General features: G+C 58.2%; 2 protein-coding genes across 6 annotated transcripts in view; one reads left to right on the top strand and one right to left on the bottom strand.

The window, feature by feature from the left end:
* Positions 1 to 3,742, bottom strand: part of ERF (ETS2 repressor factor) — a 17,220-nt gene extending 13,478 nt beyond the window's left edge. Inside the window, exon 1 of the mRNA XM_042970153.1 lies at positions 3,678 to 3,742. The gene's annotated coding sequence lies outside the window, so the exon portion shown is untranslated. The remainder of the gene's footprint in view (positions 1 to 3,677) is intronic.
* CIC (capicua transcriptional repressor) overlaps positions 3,526 to 14,549 on the top strand; it is a 26,608-nt gene continuing 15,584 nt past the window's right edge. For 3 of the 5 annotated variants that reach the window (XM_042970140.1, XM_042970144.1, XM_042970143.1), the window contains exons 1-2: positions 3,526 to 3,626; positions 6,802 to 9,612. In XM_042970140.1, the coding sequence (XP_042826074.1) occupies positions 6,813 to 9,612 (2,800 nt within the window). In that variant the 5' untranslated portion in view covers positions 3,526 to 3,626; positions 6,802 to 6,812. Of the gene's footprint in view, positions 3,627 to 4,387; positions 4,412 to 4,539; positions 4,985 to 6,801; positions 9,613 to 14,549 lie in introns of those variants that run through there. The other 2 variants (XM_042970142.1, XM_042970141.1) reach the window with 2 other exon arrangements.

Raw genomic sequence — 14,549 nt, forward strand, 5'->3', positions numbered from 1 at the left:
GGGCGCCCAGGGGGCTCAGTTGGTTAAGCGACCGACTCTTGGTATGGCTCAGGTCATGATCTCGCAGTTAGTGAGTTTGAGCCCCACACCGGACTCTGCGCTGACAGCGTGGAGCCTGCTTGAGATTCTCTCTCTCTCTCCCTCTCTCTCTGTCCCTCCCTGCTCAGGCTCTCTCTCTCTCTCTTTCTAAATAAAAATAAATAAACTTTATTTAAAAAGTTACCTAACTTCCCTGCAGCACACACAGGTATGAGGACAGGATGACTCCCCAGAGGGTAGTATAACTTGTCATGAACACTGAGGCCCCAAATAAAGACCCAGAAATGGTGAATTAATTCCTAAGTGGCAGGGATTTCCCGGGGCCCAGCACAGGATAGGGCACATAAAAACTGCCACTTCTAGAGGCACGTGTGGCTCAGTCGGTTAAGCATCTGGCTCTTGATTTCAGCTCAAGTCACGATCTCATTGATTGTAGGATCGAGCCCTGTGTGGAGCCTGCTTGGGATTCTCTGTCGGCCCCTCCCCCACTTCTCAAAAAGAAATAAATGAACATTAAAAGGGGCACCTGGGTGGCTCAGTTGTGTGCCGACTTTGGCTCAGGTCATGACCTTGCAGTTCGTAGGTTCAAGCCCCATGTTGGGCTCTGTGCTGACAGCTCAGAGGCTGGAGCCTGCTTCAGATTCTGTGTCTCCCTCTCTCTCTGCCCCTCCCCTGCTCACACACACACACACACACACACACTCTCTCTCTCTCTCAAAATAAATACATAAACACACAAACATTAAAAAAAAATCGCCACTCCTATTTACTGAGCACTTACTATATACAAGACCCTGGACCTGGACTCGGCATCTCATTTCATCATCACGTCAACTTTATCAGGTAGGTACTCCGATGATCCCCATTTTTCAGATGAGAACAGTGAGACTCAGAGAGGTTCCAGGCCCACGCTAAACATTGTTACAGCTGGGACATCAAGTGCTAGACCACGGTGCCTCCTGATAGCTCGGCAAATGCTCCAGAGATAGGCTAAACCCTGGAATCCTTTCAAACACTTCCGCCACCACCACTACCAGCACCACGAGCAGCACACACGTACGAAGTGTGCAGAAGGTGGCCAGTTAAGACTGAGGCAGCATAAACCCTTCAGGTAGTGATAACCCCCTGGATACCAACAATCACGACAATAGCTAAGATCTTTGCGGGTTTACTCTGCTGGAGCCACTTGTCCCAAATGCCTTGCACATCTAAATTCATCATAACCCTAGGCCAAGGGCTATCCGTTTGTTTGTTTGTTTGTTTGTTTGTTTTTAATTATCCCCATACAGATGCAGAAATGGAGGCACAGAGGGATTAAATGGCTTGCCCGAAGTCACACAGCCAGAGAAGAAGCCCAGCTGGGTTTGACCCCAGTAGCCTGGCTAAGCCTGTATTATCCCGCTTCCGGCAACATCACCCCCCACCTTGCAGGACAGTGTAATGTCAATGAACCGTGTACTAAGTTAATTACATTTTATGTAATTCTCTCAGGGGCAGGGTACTATGCGCACCTTTCCTTGATGACAGGATGACAGGAAAAATAGGCCCTTGGACAGTGTGAATTCCCACAGACAGGTCTCCTTTGTGCATGGTGTAACTCCAACAAGCAGTGAGGATTCCTGTGTGAACACTGTAAACTGACCACAGCCAAGACGATCCTGAAGGGACAGGAGAGGCTCCCTTTCACTACATCAGAGGGCTCCCTGGGCAGGGTGAGTTCCTTCGCGGACAGTGCACACCTCCCTCCCCACTGACAGGCTAACTCTCCCCCACACTTGATGCCAACTGACTATGGAACGTGAAACACCATCCTGATCAACGGAAGTCTCTAACGCAATATAATCTCTGGGCAATGTGAACTCCCACCCAGCACGCACTTCCCCGTGGACACTATAATGTCTCACCTCCATGGCAAAATTAACAAGGACAGGGCACATCTCCATGTATGGGGGACCCTCTGCAGCTGCTGTGAACCCCTTCTGTAACAGCGTGAACCATTCTCCAAGGGTCTACCTAAATAGGCAATGGGAACTCTCTGATGAGTATAAACTTCCCTCAGACCCAGCATCTACCCAATGCACACGGTCTAACCTGCCCTGTAAAAGCTCCCTCAAAGTCCACTCAGTTTTTCAGTGCAAACTCTTCTAGAATGTTATGAAAACAGTATAAAATAGCATGATAGTATGAAATGGTGTAAGTCATAATACACTAGTGTAATAGTGTAAGTGTAAATAATAGTGTAAGATTCCTTCCCATTGATTCTCTTTCCCTCTTTCTCTGCCCCTCCCCTGCACGCCTACTCTCTCTTTCTCTCAAAATAAATAAATGAACGTTAATAAAAATTGAGGGGCACCTGGGAGGCTCAGTTGGTTGCGCGTTCGACTTTGGCTCATGATCTCACAGGTCGTGAGTTTGAGCCCAGCATCAGGTTCTGCACTGACAGCGCAGAGCCTACTTGGGATTCTCTCTTCTCTCTCTCTCTGCCCTTCCCCCACTCGTGAAGTTGCAGACAGTGAAATTTCCCCCACTCTCAAAGCAAATCTCCTGTGGACAGTGGATAATGTGACTCTCCTTCAATCTCAGTGAACCCCATTGGACAACTGAGATTGCTTCCTAGCCCCCGGGGTTAACTGGCCATATGTCTCAGCACATTCTCGCACCGGTAGTGGGAATGTTGTACCGTCTGCACCTGCAATAGACTGGGTGCATTTGCTTCTCAAGCGATGTGAATCCTGTGTGGATACCGGGAACCCATCACAGGCAGCAAAAGCCTCTCCTCAGGCCAGTGTCCACTGCTCCCCATTACCCTCTATTTAGGGCAAATCCAACGTGGAGAGTTTGGATGCCCTGCAGACAGCCCCATACCTGGTGTAAGCCCCAGATTTGGGCTGCCGGAATCTACTACCGACAGGGCATATCCCTCTCCTCCCTACCCCGTGTGAACCACCCCCTAACCTGAGACCTTAAAAAAATCTCGGTCCCGCCAAGAGCGAACACCCACAAAGTAGCTCTCTACAGAATGTAGTGTGAAGGGAATGTGGTGGGAAGCGCCACGAAGCGCTACATTTTCCCATCTTGTACCCCCACGAGCCTGGGGGGAGGCTGTCAGAAAACTGCACCGCCCTAAACGCCAAAGTCTTCGAAGAGGGGACTTGTCTCCAGGGTCCTCCAAGCCCCAGGCCGCGCGCGTTCACTCCACTGCAGCGCGCGCCACCCCACACGCGCACGTTCTCTCCCCTCCCGGTGGCAACAGGGCTTTCCGCGGGGCCGCGCCGGACTTTCTGAGGCTGTTGATTGGTCACAGTCCCGGCCACCCTACAGCCAATCAAGCGGGGGAAAGGTGACATCACTCGTTCTCCTCCCCTCCCCCCCACCCCAAACTTCCCTACTCTCGGCTACCGACAGCAACAACCACGTGGGGGAGGGGTAACAGAGTAAAACCCGGTGAGGTCATTGCACCGCCCCGCCCGCTGCTGATTGGCTGCGGGGCTTGCGGGTGGCGGTTGGCTGCTCCTCGCACCTCCCCCTCGTGCCGCTACCGCCGCCACTGAGAGGAGCCACTAGCGACGCCAGAGCCGGGAATCGGGGTGAGTCGGGGCCCTGGGTCTAAGATGCTCCTGGTGTGCAGTGAGACTTACAGGAACTGCCCTGTCCGACTTTTTCTCCTCGCCCGGGTTCTTTGGTGCTACAGCACTCTGTCACATGGGAGTTGTAGTCTGCTTTGTACTATCGACTATGGGCCGGAGCCGTAAGAAGACTACCATTCCCAGCAGGAATTGCGACGAGCCGGTCAACAAACGCTCAGGCCACGCCTTCTAAGCCTGCTTATTGGACAGCCTATCCCTAAGCCCTTCCTTCTTGCACTTCATTGGCTACTGTCCCTCACAGAGGCTGGGTTCCGGCCTAGAGTGCAGGGCGACTGGGTACTGTATTCGTCAGTCTGCACTAAGACGGCCTGCAATTGGCCAAGGCTGAAGTCCATCACTTGTTGTGGGGAAGGGCCCTAGGCAGATCAGGCGGTCGTAGGCTCAGGTTGGTGTCGGTCCCAGAGGGAGGCCGGTCTTGGACTTTGGCCCCTCCCCTGGCGCTGCCGGGTGGGCGGGATTGGCCTTGGCGAATGTCGCTCGTCGTGGAGAGGCGGAGCCGACTGAGCTGCGAATGTCTATTGGTCTAGGACGGCGCCGGTCAGCGGGGTTGTGGCCGGTGATTGGCTGGCTGCTCCAGCTGTTGCAGGTCCATTCACCATTTTGTGTGTTGGAGTAAAAAAAAAAAGGGAGAATCGAGAGGGAGAGCCGGAGGGGGGGCGGGGAGGGACCGGACCGGACCGAGCCGGGGCCACGGCCCCCCGCCCCGAAACCCCGCCGAGCCCGAGGTGAGGGGCGGGGCCAGGGCTGACACGGGCAGGGGGGATTTGGGGTGCTGGGGGCCGAGAGGGGACAGGTGGCAGGGACGGGGAGGGGGTACAGAGGAAAAAAGGTGATTTGGATGGTGGGAAAGGGGGATAGAGTGGATGAAGTGGTGGGTAGGAAGAGTGCTAGAAAAGGGGTGACGGAGAGGGGATGGTGGGTAGAGAATGGGTAACAGGAATGGAGGGGTGACAGGACTAGATCAGGGTGACAAGGGAGAGGGAGGGGACAGAGTTGGAGGGGTGACAAGGAGAGGTGATGGAGAGAAAAGGTGACAGGTCCAGAGATGGCTGACCGGAGAGTGACTGGGAGGAAGAGGTGACAAAGATAGATGAGGGTGACAAGGAGAGGGTGACTGAGGAGGGGGGCTAGGGCCTGTGAGGAGAGAGGCAGAGGTAGAGGTGGTGACAGGATGGCAGAGAGAGTGGCAGAGAAGCTAGTGCCAGGAGGGCTGATGGGAGCAGAGGGCATGAGACCCTGAAGAACCAGAGCCTGGGCCTGCCTGGGCTTCAGGAGTTACTGCTCAGATTCTGAAGGAGGTGAGGGCCCACAGGGCCTTGGGTGGGAGTTATCCAAAGTGGGGTGGACAGGAAGAGAGGAGGCCCCAGGGGAAAGAAAAAGGTTTGGCTTCTGGGGTGAAGAGACTGGACCAGGCAGCAAGGTCCAAGGGGGCCAGGCGGTATGGTTGTAGGCCCTGGGTGGGGTATGCAAAGGTTTGTGTTTGGGCAGGACTGGGGCCGCATCTCAGTCCCCAGGACGGTGGCCCAGCGGGTCAGTGGGGAGAAGGTGGTGGCAGCTGCCCAAGTCCTGGGCACCTGAATGCCTGCCCCAGTGTGAGAAGCCCCGGGCCCTACGGACTCTGCCTGTGAGGACCCCAGGTTTGGCCCAGAGAAGGAGCAGGCAGGGTTTGCAGGGTCCACAGGAGGAGCAGGCCCCAAGTAGGAGAACACAAGATCAGGGGTCCTGGGGGAGCTTGAAGACTGAGTCAGGGGTGTCTCTGATTGTGTTTGAGTTATGGTCCTGGACTCCCCCCACCCTCCCAGAGGCCCCCTTTTGGCCTCTCAGGTTCTCTTAGTCACTTCAGAGTAAAGTTTTTTCCCTTTTCTTTTCTCAGGGCAGCTTGAAAGGGGGCGGGCAGTAATGACTGTTCAGGAAGTGGGTGAGGTTGGCCTGCTGGGCTTGCCCTGCTCTCTTTGACCTTCTCCCACTTACCCCACCTGGAGTCGGAGGGCATATTTGGGGGCCCCAGGGGGCCCGGCCAGCTCAGCCACCCTGCCAGAGGCAGCCCAGTGAGGGCGGGGGATGCGTGCAGGCCAGAAGGGGGGCTGGGCTTGCTGGTATCACGCTGGGTGCTGTGGGGGGAGGGGCAGGCTCCCATCCAGTGGGACAGCGAAACCCTGGGGTGTAGCTCTGTGTCCCACTGTGTGATGACGTGTGTGTGCCTCTGTGTGTGTTTCTGTGCGCGTGCGTGTGCTCATGCACGGCCCCGTGGCAGCACTGGGGATAAGCTCTTGCCCCAGACGTGCCCCTGCCTGCTCCCTGCCAGGATCTGGGGAGATGGCTATACCTGGCAGGCCCGGGGTGCAGAGAAGAGTGGGCAGCCGTCCTTCAGGACTTTCAGCTGCCTACTCCTTCCCACAATGTCTGGCCATGCCAGGCTGCTCAGAGGGGTGGGGGTGGGGGTGGAGAGAGGCTCACATCACAGCCCAGTCACCTCCTTTTCTGTGACTGTGTTCCTGTGCATGTGTGTGTATGAGTGTGTGTGCTCTCTGGACAGTGACAGTGCAAGGAAGCGTGCCCTCTGGATCATGTGACAGGCGGCACACTGAAATGGTTAGGAGCACAGACTCGGGAGCCACCAGATTGCCTGGGTTCAGACCCTAGCCCTGCCATTTCCTAGCTGGAAGAATTTGAGCAAGTTGCTTGAGCTCTCTGTGCCTCGGTTTCCTCAAGTAGGGCCGTTAGTAGCACCTGCCTTTTAGGACTGTCATGAGGATGAAATGGGTTAATAAAATCAAGTTTGGCCCATGGCTTGGCGCAGAGTGAGTGCTGTACAGGTGTGAACTGTTACTGCTTCTTGTGTCCCCTCGGGCAGTTACAGGGTGTGCACACACCTGCTGTGGCCTCTGTAGAGAGAGCAGATATGTGTAAGTGTCCCCAAGCAGCCAGAGCATATAACTCAGGGGACATGGGTGCCAGTCAGGGGCCCACACGAGTTGAGGACAGCCAGGAAAGAGGCTTTGGGCATCATGGAGTTGAGGCAGTGGCCTCAGCAAGTGGGAAGTCTTGGGGGACACTGGGTCTGGGGACTTCCTGAGTTGCTCCCGATGATCCCTGTCTGCCTTCCCATCTGCAGGTGGACAAAAGATGAAGCCAATGAAGAAGGCATGTGCCGGCCTCCCAGGTTCTGGCAGTGGTGGCAAGTCCCCACCAGCCACCCGGGCCAAGGCCCTGAGACGGCGAGGGGCCGGGGAGGGCGACAAGCCAGAGGAGGAAGACGATGAGGCACAGCAGCAGCAGCAGCCTCCGGGGCCAGAAGAGGCTGAGGAGGGTGAGGAGGAGGAGTCTGAGCGGGGCCCTGGGGCTGAGGGGCTGCTCCCGGAGCTGCATCCTGACGACTCGGCAGCCCCAGGCCCAGCCGAGGACCCCAAGGTAGAGGGGGAGGCAAGCCGCTGGGAGCCCTCGCTCAGCCGTAAGACGGCCACGTTCAAGTCTCGAGCGCCCAAGAAGAAGTATGTGGAGGAGCATGGAGCTGGCAGCGGTAGCATTGGGGCGGCTGGGGCCCCTGAAGAGCGGGCACGGACCCCTGAGGAGGCCGGCACCCTGGGTGTACCTCCACGGCCACCCACCTCCACCCGTTCCTCTTCCACTGACACGGCCAGCGAGCACTCAGCTGATCTGGAGGATGAGCCAGCCGAAGCCTGTGGGCCAGGTCCCTGGCCCCCAAGTGGAACCAGTGGTGGATATGACCTGCGGCAGCTGAGGTCCCAGCGGGTGCTGGCTCGGCGTGGAGATGGCCTCTTCCTGCCGGCCGTGGTGCGCCAGGTGCGCCGAAGCCAGGACCTAGGGGTACAGTTCCCTGGGGACCGGGCCCTGACGTTCTACGAGGGGGCACCTGGCGGCGGTGTAGATGTGGTCTTGGATGCCACGCCGCCGCCGGGCGCCCTGGCGGTGGGCACGGCCGTGTGTACCTGTGTGGAGCCTGGTGTGGCTGCCTACCGTGAAGGTGTGGTGGTGGAAGTGGCCACCAAGCCAGCTTCCTACAAGGTCCGCCTCAGCCCTGGCCCCAACTCCCAGCCGGGCCCACCAGCCACCCTGCCACAGCCCCCACAGCTGCCACACCGTGAGCCCGAGGAGGCCGTGTGGGTGGCCCGCTCCAGCCTCCGCCTGCTGCGGCCCCCCTGGGAACCCGAGGCCCTGCCGAGGAAGCCCCCCGCGGGCCCCGAGGAGGAGCAGGCTGAGCCAGGGGGTACCCTGCCACCCTGTCCTGCTGCCCTGGACCCCAAGCAGCCTGAGGATGCTGAGGTCTCTAAGATCAGCTTCGGTGGCAACCTGGGGGCTTGTGAGGAGGGCGAGGAGAAGCACCCGCCAGCCCTGGGCACCCCGGCCCTGCTCCCACTGCCCCCGCCCCAGCTCCTGTCACCGCCACCCAAGTCACCGGCTTTTGCAGGCCCAGGCCGCCCTGGGGAGCAGCCCTCGCCCTGCCAGGAGGGAAGCCAGGGCGGCAGCCGTAGCAGCAGCGTGGCCTCTCTGGAGAAGGGGGCTGCGCCAGCCGCCCGGGCCCGCACACCGTTGACAGCTGCCCAGCAGAAGTACAAGAAGGGCGACGTGGTCTGCACACCCAATGGAATCCGCAAGAAATTCAATGGCAAGCAGTGGCGGCGGCTGTGCTCTCGAGACGGCTGCATGAAGGAGTCGCAGCGGCGGGGCTACTGCTCGCGCCACCTGTCCATGCGAACCAAGGAGATGGAGGGCCTGGCGGACAGTGGCCCAGGTGGGGCTGGGCGGCCGGCAGGCGTGGCAGCACGCGAGGGCAGCACCGAGTTTGACTGGGGTGACGAAACATCGCGGGACAGTGAGGCCAGCAGTGTGGCGGCCCGTGGGGACTCACGCCCACGCCTGGTGGCTCCTGCTGACCTGTCACGCTTTGAGTTCGATGAGTGTGAGGCGGCTGTGATGCTTGTGTCCTTGGGCAGCTCCCGCTCGGGCACACCCTCCTTCTCTCCAGTCTCTACACAGTCGCCCTTCTCACCTGCCCCATCACCCTCCCCTTCACCGCTCTTTGGCTTCCGCCCCGCCAACTTCAGCCCCATCAACGCCTCACCGGTCATCCAACGCACTGCTGTTCGCAGCCGCCACCTAAGTGCCAGCACCCCGAAGGCAGGAGTGCTGACGCCACCAGACCTGGGCCCCCACCCACCACCACCTGCCCCCAGAGAGCGCCATTCTTCTGGCATCCTACCCACCTTCCAGACCAACCTGACCTTCACCGTGCCCATCAGCCCTGGGCGGAGGAAGACAGAGCTGCTGCCCCACCCGGGGGCATTGGGGGCTCCTGGCGCAGGGGGCGGAGGAGCCACCCCAGACTTCCCCAAGAGCGACAACCTAGACTCTGGTGTGGACTCGGTGTCTCACACACCTACACCCTCCACACCGGCTGGCTTCCGGGCTGTGTCACCCGCCGTGCCCTTTTCCCGCTCCCGCCAGCCCTCGCCATTGCTGCTGTTGCCCCCACCTGCCGGCCTGACCTCGGATCCTGGGCCTTCTGTGCGCAGGGTTCCTGCCGTGCAGCGGGACTCACCCGTCATCGTTCGCAACCCCGACGTGCCGCTGCCCTCCAAATTTCCAGGGGAGGTGGGCACTGCTGGTGAGGCTCGGGCAGCGGGACCTGGGCGGGGTTGCCGAGAGACCCCGGTGCCCCCTGGGGTGGCCAGTGGGAAGCCTGGCCTGCCCCCGCCTCTGCCAGCCCCCGTGCCCATCACCGTGCCTCCAGCCGCGCCGACTGCTGTGGCCCAGCCGATGCCCACCTTTGGCCTGGCTTCTTCACCCTTCCAGCCGGTGGCCTTCCACCCCTCACCTGCTGCCCTATTGCCCGTCCTGGTGCCCAGCAGCTACACCAGCCATCCTGCCCCCAAAAAGGAAGTCATCATGGGCCGGCCTGGGACAGGTAAGAGATGTGGATGGGCGGGCTGGGTAAGGGCTCATTTTGAACAGGGCCACTTGCAAACTGGCTCTCGGGAGAGGTGAGCTCCCCACCTGGAGAGGGGTTTAAGGGGAGATTAGCCTCCTCTCTGCATAGATGTTTCAGTGGGAATTAACGTGGGCAAGGGACTGGACTTTGAAGGCTAGTGCAGTGTTTCCAGAGGCCTCCTGCTGGGAATGCATCCTCAGGGGTCTGTCAGTCAGCAAACCTTTCCTGAGTCTTTGGAGCCAGGCCTCCACAATCCTGATGGGGTAAGAGAGTAACAGAGGTGATAATTGTGATGACAGCTCCCATGTCTGGAGGACTGGACTGGTGGGGGCATCACCATGTTAAGTATTGTGTGTGTTATCTCGCCGAGCCCTCCCATCCACCTTGTAATGTACTGGGGCCTGTTTTAAGCCCTTTTGAAATATTAGCTCCTTTAGTCTTCATAACCCTAACAGGTGGGTGCTATGATTATGCTCCTTTAGAGGAAACTGAGGCCAGGTCACTAACTTGCCCTGGGTCACATGGCTAGCAAATCCTGGAACCAGCCTTCAAAGCCAGGCAGGCTAGTTCATCCCTGCTCAGCTATAGTGCTGGGTTACAGATGGGAAGACGGAGGCTCCAACAGGGCCTTCTGCCTCGGGGGGGCAGGATCGGGACGGGAGCCCTCCTCTTCACGCCTGTGCCCAGTAAATATCACCGGTGCGGCCAGTGCCATGGAGGGGAGCTGGGGGTGTGCTGGGCAGGCCTCCAGGTGTGAAATCTAGTCTGGCTGCCCTCAGGAAAGGGCGTGTAAGCCAAGAGTTGAAGGATGAGTTGGAACCAGCAACCATGGGGTGGAAGAGCCTACTAGGAGGCCGAAGGGAAGACTCCAAGGCCAGAGGAACACAGCTCAGAAAAGCCAGGGTGGCCAGAGGGCTGAGGCCAGAGGCAGGGAGAGTGACACTTCTGAGATTGTGCCAGAGAGCCAGAGGCCAGGCCAGGTTGGCCCTTGTCAGAGCAACTGTCAGGGAGGGTGACCAGTCACCAGCCCCTTCCCTAGCCTCTTCTTACTTACTTATTTATTAATCCACTGTTGACAATCTGTGCCATTGTGCCTGGCCTTGTGCTGGTTGGTGCTGAGGACATAGCCCTGCCCTCACAGGGTTCACAGTCCCTGGAATAGACAGATCTGTCCTCAGACAGTGAGCATCCAGAGTGGTTAAAGCTGAGGTGGGGGAAGGCTAGGAGGCTATGGGAAGTCAGGGAGGGCTTCTTGGAGAAAGGGCCAGGGTCTCTAAAGTGAGATATGCAGGGTGTTCTAAGTGAGCCTGGCAAGGGGGACCTTCAGGCAAAGGGAAGAGTTTGGGCAAAGGCCTTGAGGCCAAAGTGAGTATTTGAGGGAAGTAGAATCTGCGAAGTCAAGGGCTTTAGAGGATAGGTGAGTGTGGGGATGTGCAGCTATATTCATCAGCAAGGGTCAGATCATTGAGGGCTCTTAGGAGACTTGTGAACTTTATCCCGAGGGCACTAGGGAGCCATGGAAGGTTTTGAGCCGATCTGACTGTGGCTGACCATGGACGGTGAATTCCAGTGCCTGAGACCAGAGGCAGGGGGACCAGGGAGGAAGGAGGTCGGGGTGGGGATCTGGGTGGGAGCTGGGACTGCAGCAAAGGCTGTTGCAGGAAGGAACCCAGGCCCTGACCTCATGGAGCTCCAGTCTAGACCCAGAGCACAGGGACACAGGGGCTATGCTTGCCCCTCATGCTCGTATACTGAGGTTATGAGTTGTGTATTTTTGCCCTGCCCCAGCATCTTTTATATTTGTTACTGTCGTTGACAGGAGCAAGATTCCACAGAAGTGAGCACAGCAGGGATTTCTGTCCTTAGCCACATGAAGAGAGTGAAGCAGAAGGACTCTAACTATCCCCCTCACCCCCCCCCCACATGCTTACGGCCCCCAACATTGCCGTCATAGCATTGGGTCATGTGACCCTGACTGCTGCAAGGGGAGGGGTGGCACTGATGGTGGTAACCCGAGGGCAGGCCCAGCAGGATTACTTGCCGCCATTTTTCCAGATGAGGAAAAGTGGCAGGAGAGTCCTAATTAAGGTCATCCAGCCAGGGAGGGTCAGGAATGGGCCTTGGACCAGGTCTCCCAATCTCCAGATCAGAGCACTCTTAACTGTCAGAAGTTACAGAAGTCCTAATTTCTCAAGCACCACCCGTGCATGTGCGTGGTACACTGCTAAGTGCCGGCTGAGCATTTACTCACTGAATCCTCACAACACCCCAGGAGGTCAGCACCATTATTATTTCTAGTGTTCAGAGGAGGAAAGAGCACCCCAAGAGGTTAAGTGACTTTCCCAAGGTCACCCAGCTAGGAAGAGGAAGAACCAGGATTTGAACCCGGGCTGTGCAGCTCCAGAACCCAGGCTCTTAAGTAGTCTCGGTAACAATGATAACGATAATAGTAACCACTCCTTATTAAGCATTTACCATGTGCCCAGCCCTAGGCGTTGGGCCATCTCGCCAAATCTACCTGATGCTATGCAGAAAGGATTATCAGCCCTGCGTTGGAGGGGGGGTGGGGTGGGGGGGCTGGGGCGGTGGTGGCGGGAAACCGAGGTTCAGGGAAGGGAGGCTGCAGGCCATCTGGTCGTCAGAACTTGTCCAGTGCCTGTCCTGGCGGTTCTGAGCAGCGCCTCTCTGACAACACCCATGCTGAGGTATCCAGGCTGCCCTCAGGTTCCCAGCCAGCAGATTCTTTTGTTCTTTTCCCAGAGGCCTCCCCAAACCCTTGGTAGGCAGGCACCTGGGGCCTTTTCCCTCTGAGGCCTAGGTAAGGGCAGACCGTGCTCGGTGGCATAGTGAGGCCGTGGTCCTGTCCCTTTCTGCCCGCTCATGCCAAGGCCTGACCCTCACTCAGGGCAGCAGGTGTGAGGGGGCGGCCTGGGACAGCTTGCCTGCTCCTGCCCCCCGCCAGGCATTTGCTTCCGCTGGGGGACGTGCCGGGGCAGGCGGCCGGCATTCTCCACATTCTGTGCGTGGCCAGGCCAGCCAGCTGCCATTGCCACCTCCCTCTGACTCTTCCCGCCTGCTCCCCAGGAGAGGAAGCCGCCCCAGGGCCTGCAGCCCCAGCCCAGGAGGCCAGATGTCTCAGCCCCATTCCTGGCAAGGCCTTCTTTCTAGCTCCCAGCTTCTGCCTGGCTTCGCTGTACTGACAGGCAGTGCCCCCTCTCTAGGCCTCTGTCTGCCTGTTCTGCCTCTCTTTGAGCCACTGTATGTCTGTCTGTCTCTGCCTTGGGTTCCTACATCTGTCTGTGTAGCTCTCTATTTCTGGGCCTGAGTCTCTCTCACTGGACTTCTGTCTCTCTGTCTGTCTCTCTATATCTTTCTTGGTTTGTCCCTCCCTTAGACATCAGTCCTTGTCTGAGCTTTCGTCCCACCTTCTGTTTTGGCCCCCTGTCTTGGGATCCTGTGTCTCTGGGCTTCCCCTGGCCCTCCTCCCACTCTTTAGACAGACTTGCTGCCCCCATCATAGCCCCTCACCACTACTCTGTGCACATCGGGTGCTCCCTTCCTTTAAGTGAGTGGACAGGTGCCAAGTACTAGGTCCCTTACTCCGTTCTTGGGGAGTGTTGGGAGGTTGTACAGGCCTGGGAGCCCCCTCCTGCCCACCACTGTCTCTGAAACGTGTTGAGAGGTGTCAGGAGCCTCCTGCAGACCTATCTACATTCGAGCACCTGTTCCCAAGTCAGGCAGGAAGGCGGGGGCTGCATGGGCCAAGCTAGGAGATCCGGCTGTGGGGGAACAACAGGAAAGCAGCTCCTGTGCCCACCCACCTGCTAGAGGGCATGACCCAGACCACCCTTGCCACCCCCTCAGTGCCTTGCAGGAGACACATTTGGTGCCAGCTCCATTTAATGGAGTCCCAACATACTATACCCCAGTGAACGGGACCTCAGAGACCAGGCAGTACCCACCAACTATGCTTGGCCTGGTGGGGAAAATGAGGCCCAAAGAGGAGTCTAGGTTCTCCTGACTCCCCAAATCCAGATTCTGCCCACCAGAATTTCCATTTTGTCTCAAACAGTGAACTCCATCTCTCCGATCAGAAGCCTCTCCTCCCCTCCACCAGGCCCAAGCTGAGCAGCCCTGGGGGAAATGGGTGGGGAAGGCAGACATGGATGCAGGCTCAGGCAAAGAGCAGAGGGAGGTACAGAGTCTGGGGAAGCCAGAGGATAGTGACAACTTTGTGGCTCAATGCAGAGTGATGAGGCAGGTACAGGTAGGCTTCTCACTGGAAATGACCTTTGAGCTGAAGCGTGAGGAATGAGTGGATTTCAGGAGAGTGAAAGAAAGGGAAGGGTGTTCCTGGCCAAGGCAGCCATAGGAGCAAAGGCCAGGAGGGGTGAAAGTGCATGACCTCTCAGTGGCTGGTTGAAGCTGGAGCTGACACTAGAGCCTAGGATTGGCAGAAAGGTGCCAAGGAGCACGCATCTAGCCAGGCTAGGTTTGAATGCCAGTCCGTGAAGAGCCAAGAGTTTAGAGTAGGAGAGGGAAAAGGTTAAGATCTGGGTGTCAGAGATTCCTGGAGACTGCCCTGGAGAGGAAGGAGGCCTATACTGGGAAGACTGGATGACTTTAGGGGAGAGAAGGGAAGGGGCGTTTTTTGAGGTAGTTGGAGTCAATCTCAAGCGACTTCGTGGAAGAGACCCCAGCACCAGGCGCTGTGAGGGGTCAGGCTGCCTCCTGGTGGCTGCGGGCGGCAAGTGGCGGGGGTAGACGGCGCGCGCATGCGCAGCGCGCGCGGGAAGGGGGTGCGGCCCGGAGCCCCCGGCGCCCGGGCATTAATGGCTCCATTAGTGGCCGGGAGGGAGGCGCATTAGCGGCGGCGACGGCGTCTGGCTCCCATTACCACCGGCGGCAGCGGG

This window comes from Panthera tigris, chromosome E2, assembly GCF_018350195.1.
Source record: "Panthera tigris isolate Pti1 chromosome E2, P.tigris_Pti1_mat1.1, whole genome shotgun sequence".
Lineage (NCBI taxonomy): Eukaryota > Metazoa > Chordata > Mammalia > Carnivora > Felidae > Panthera > Panthera tigris.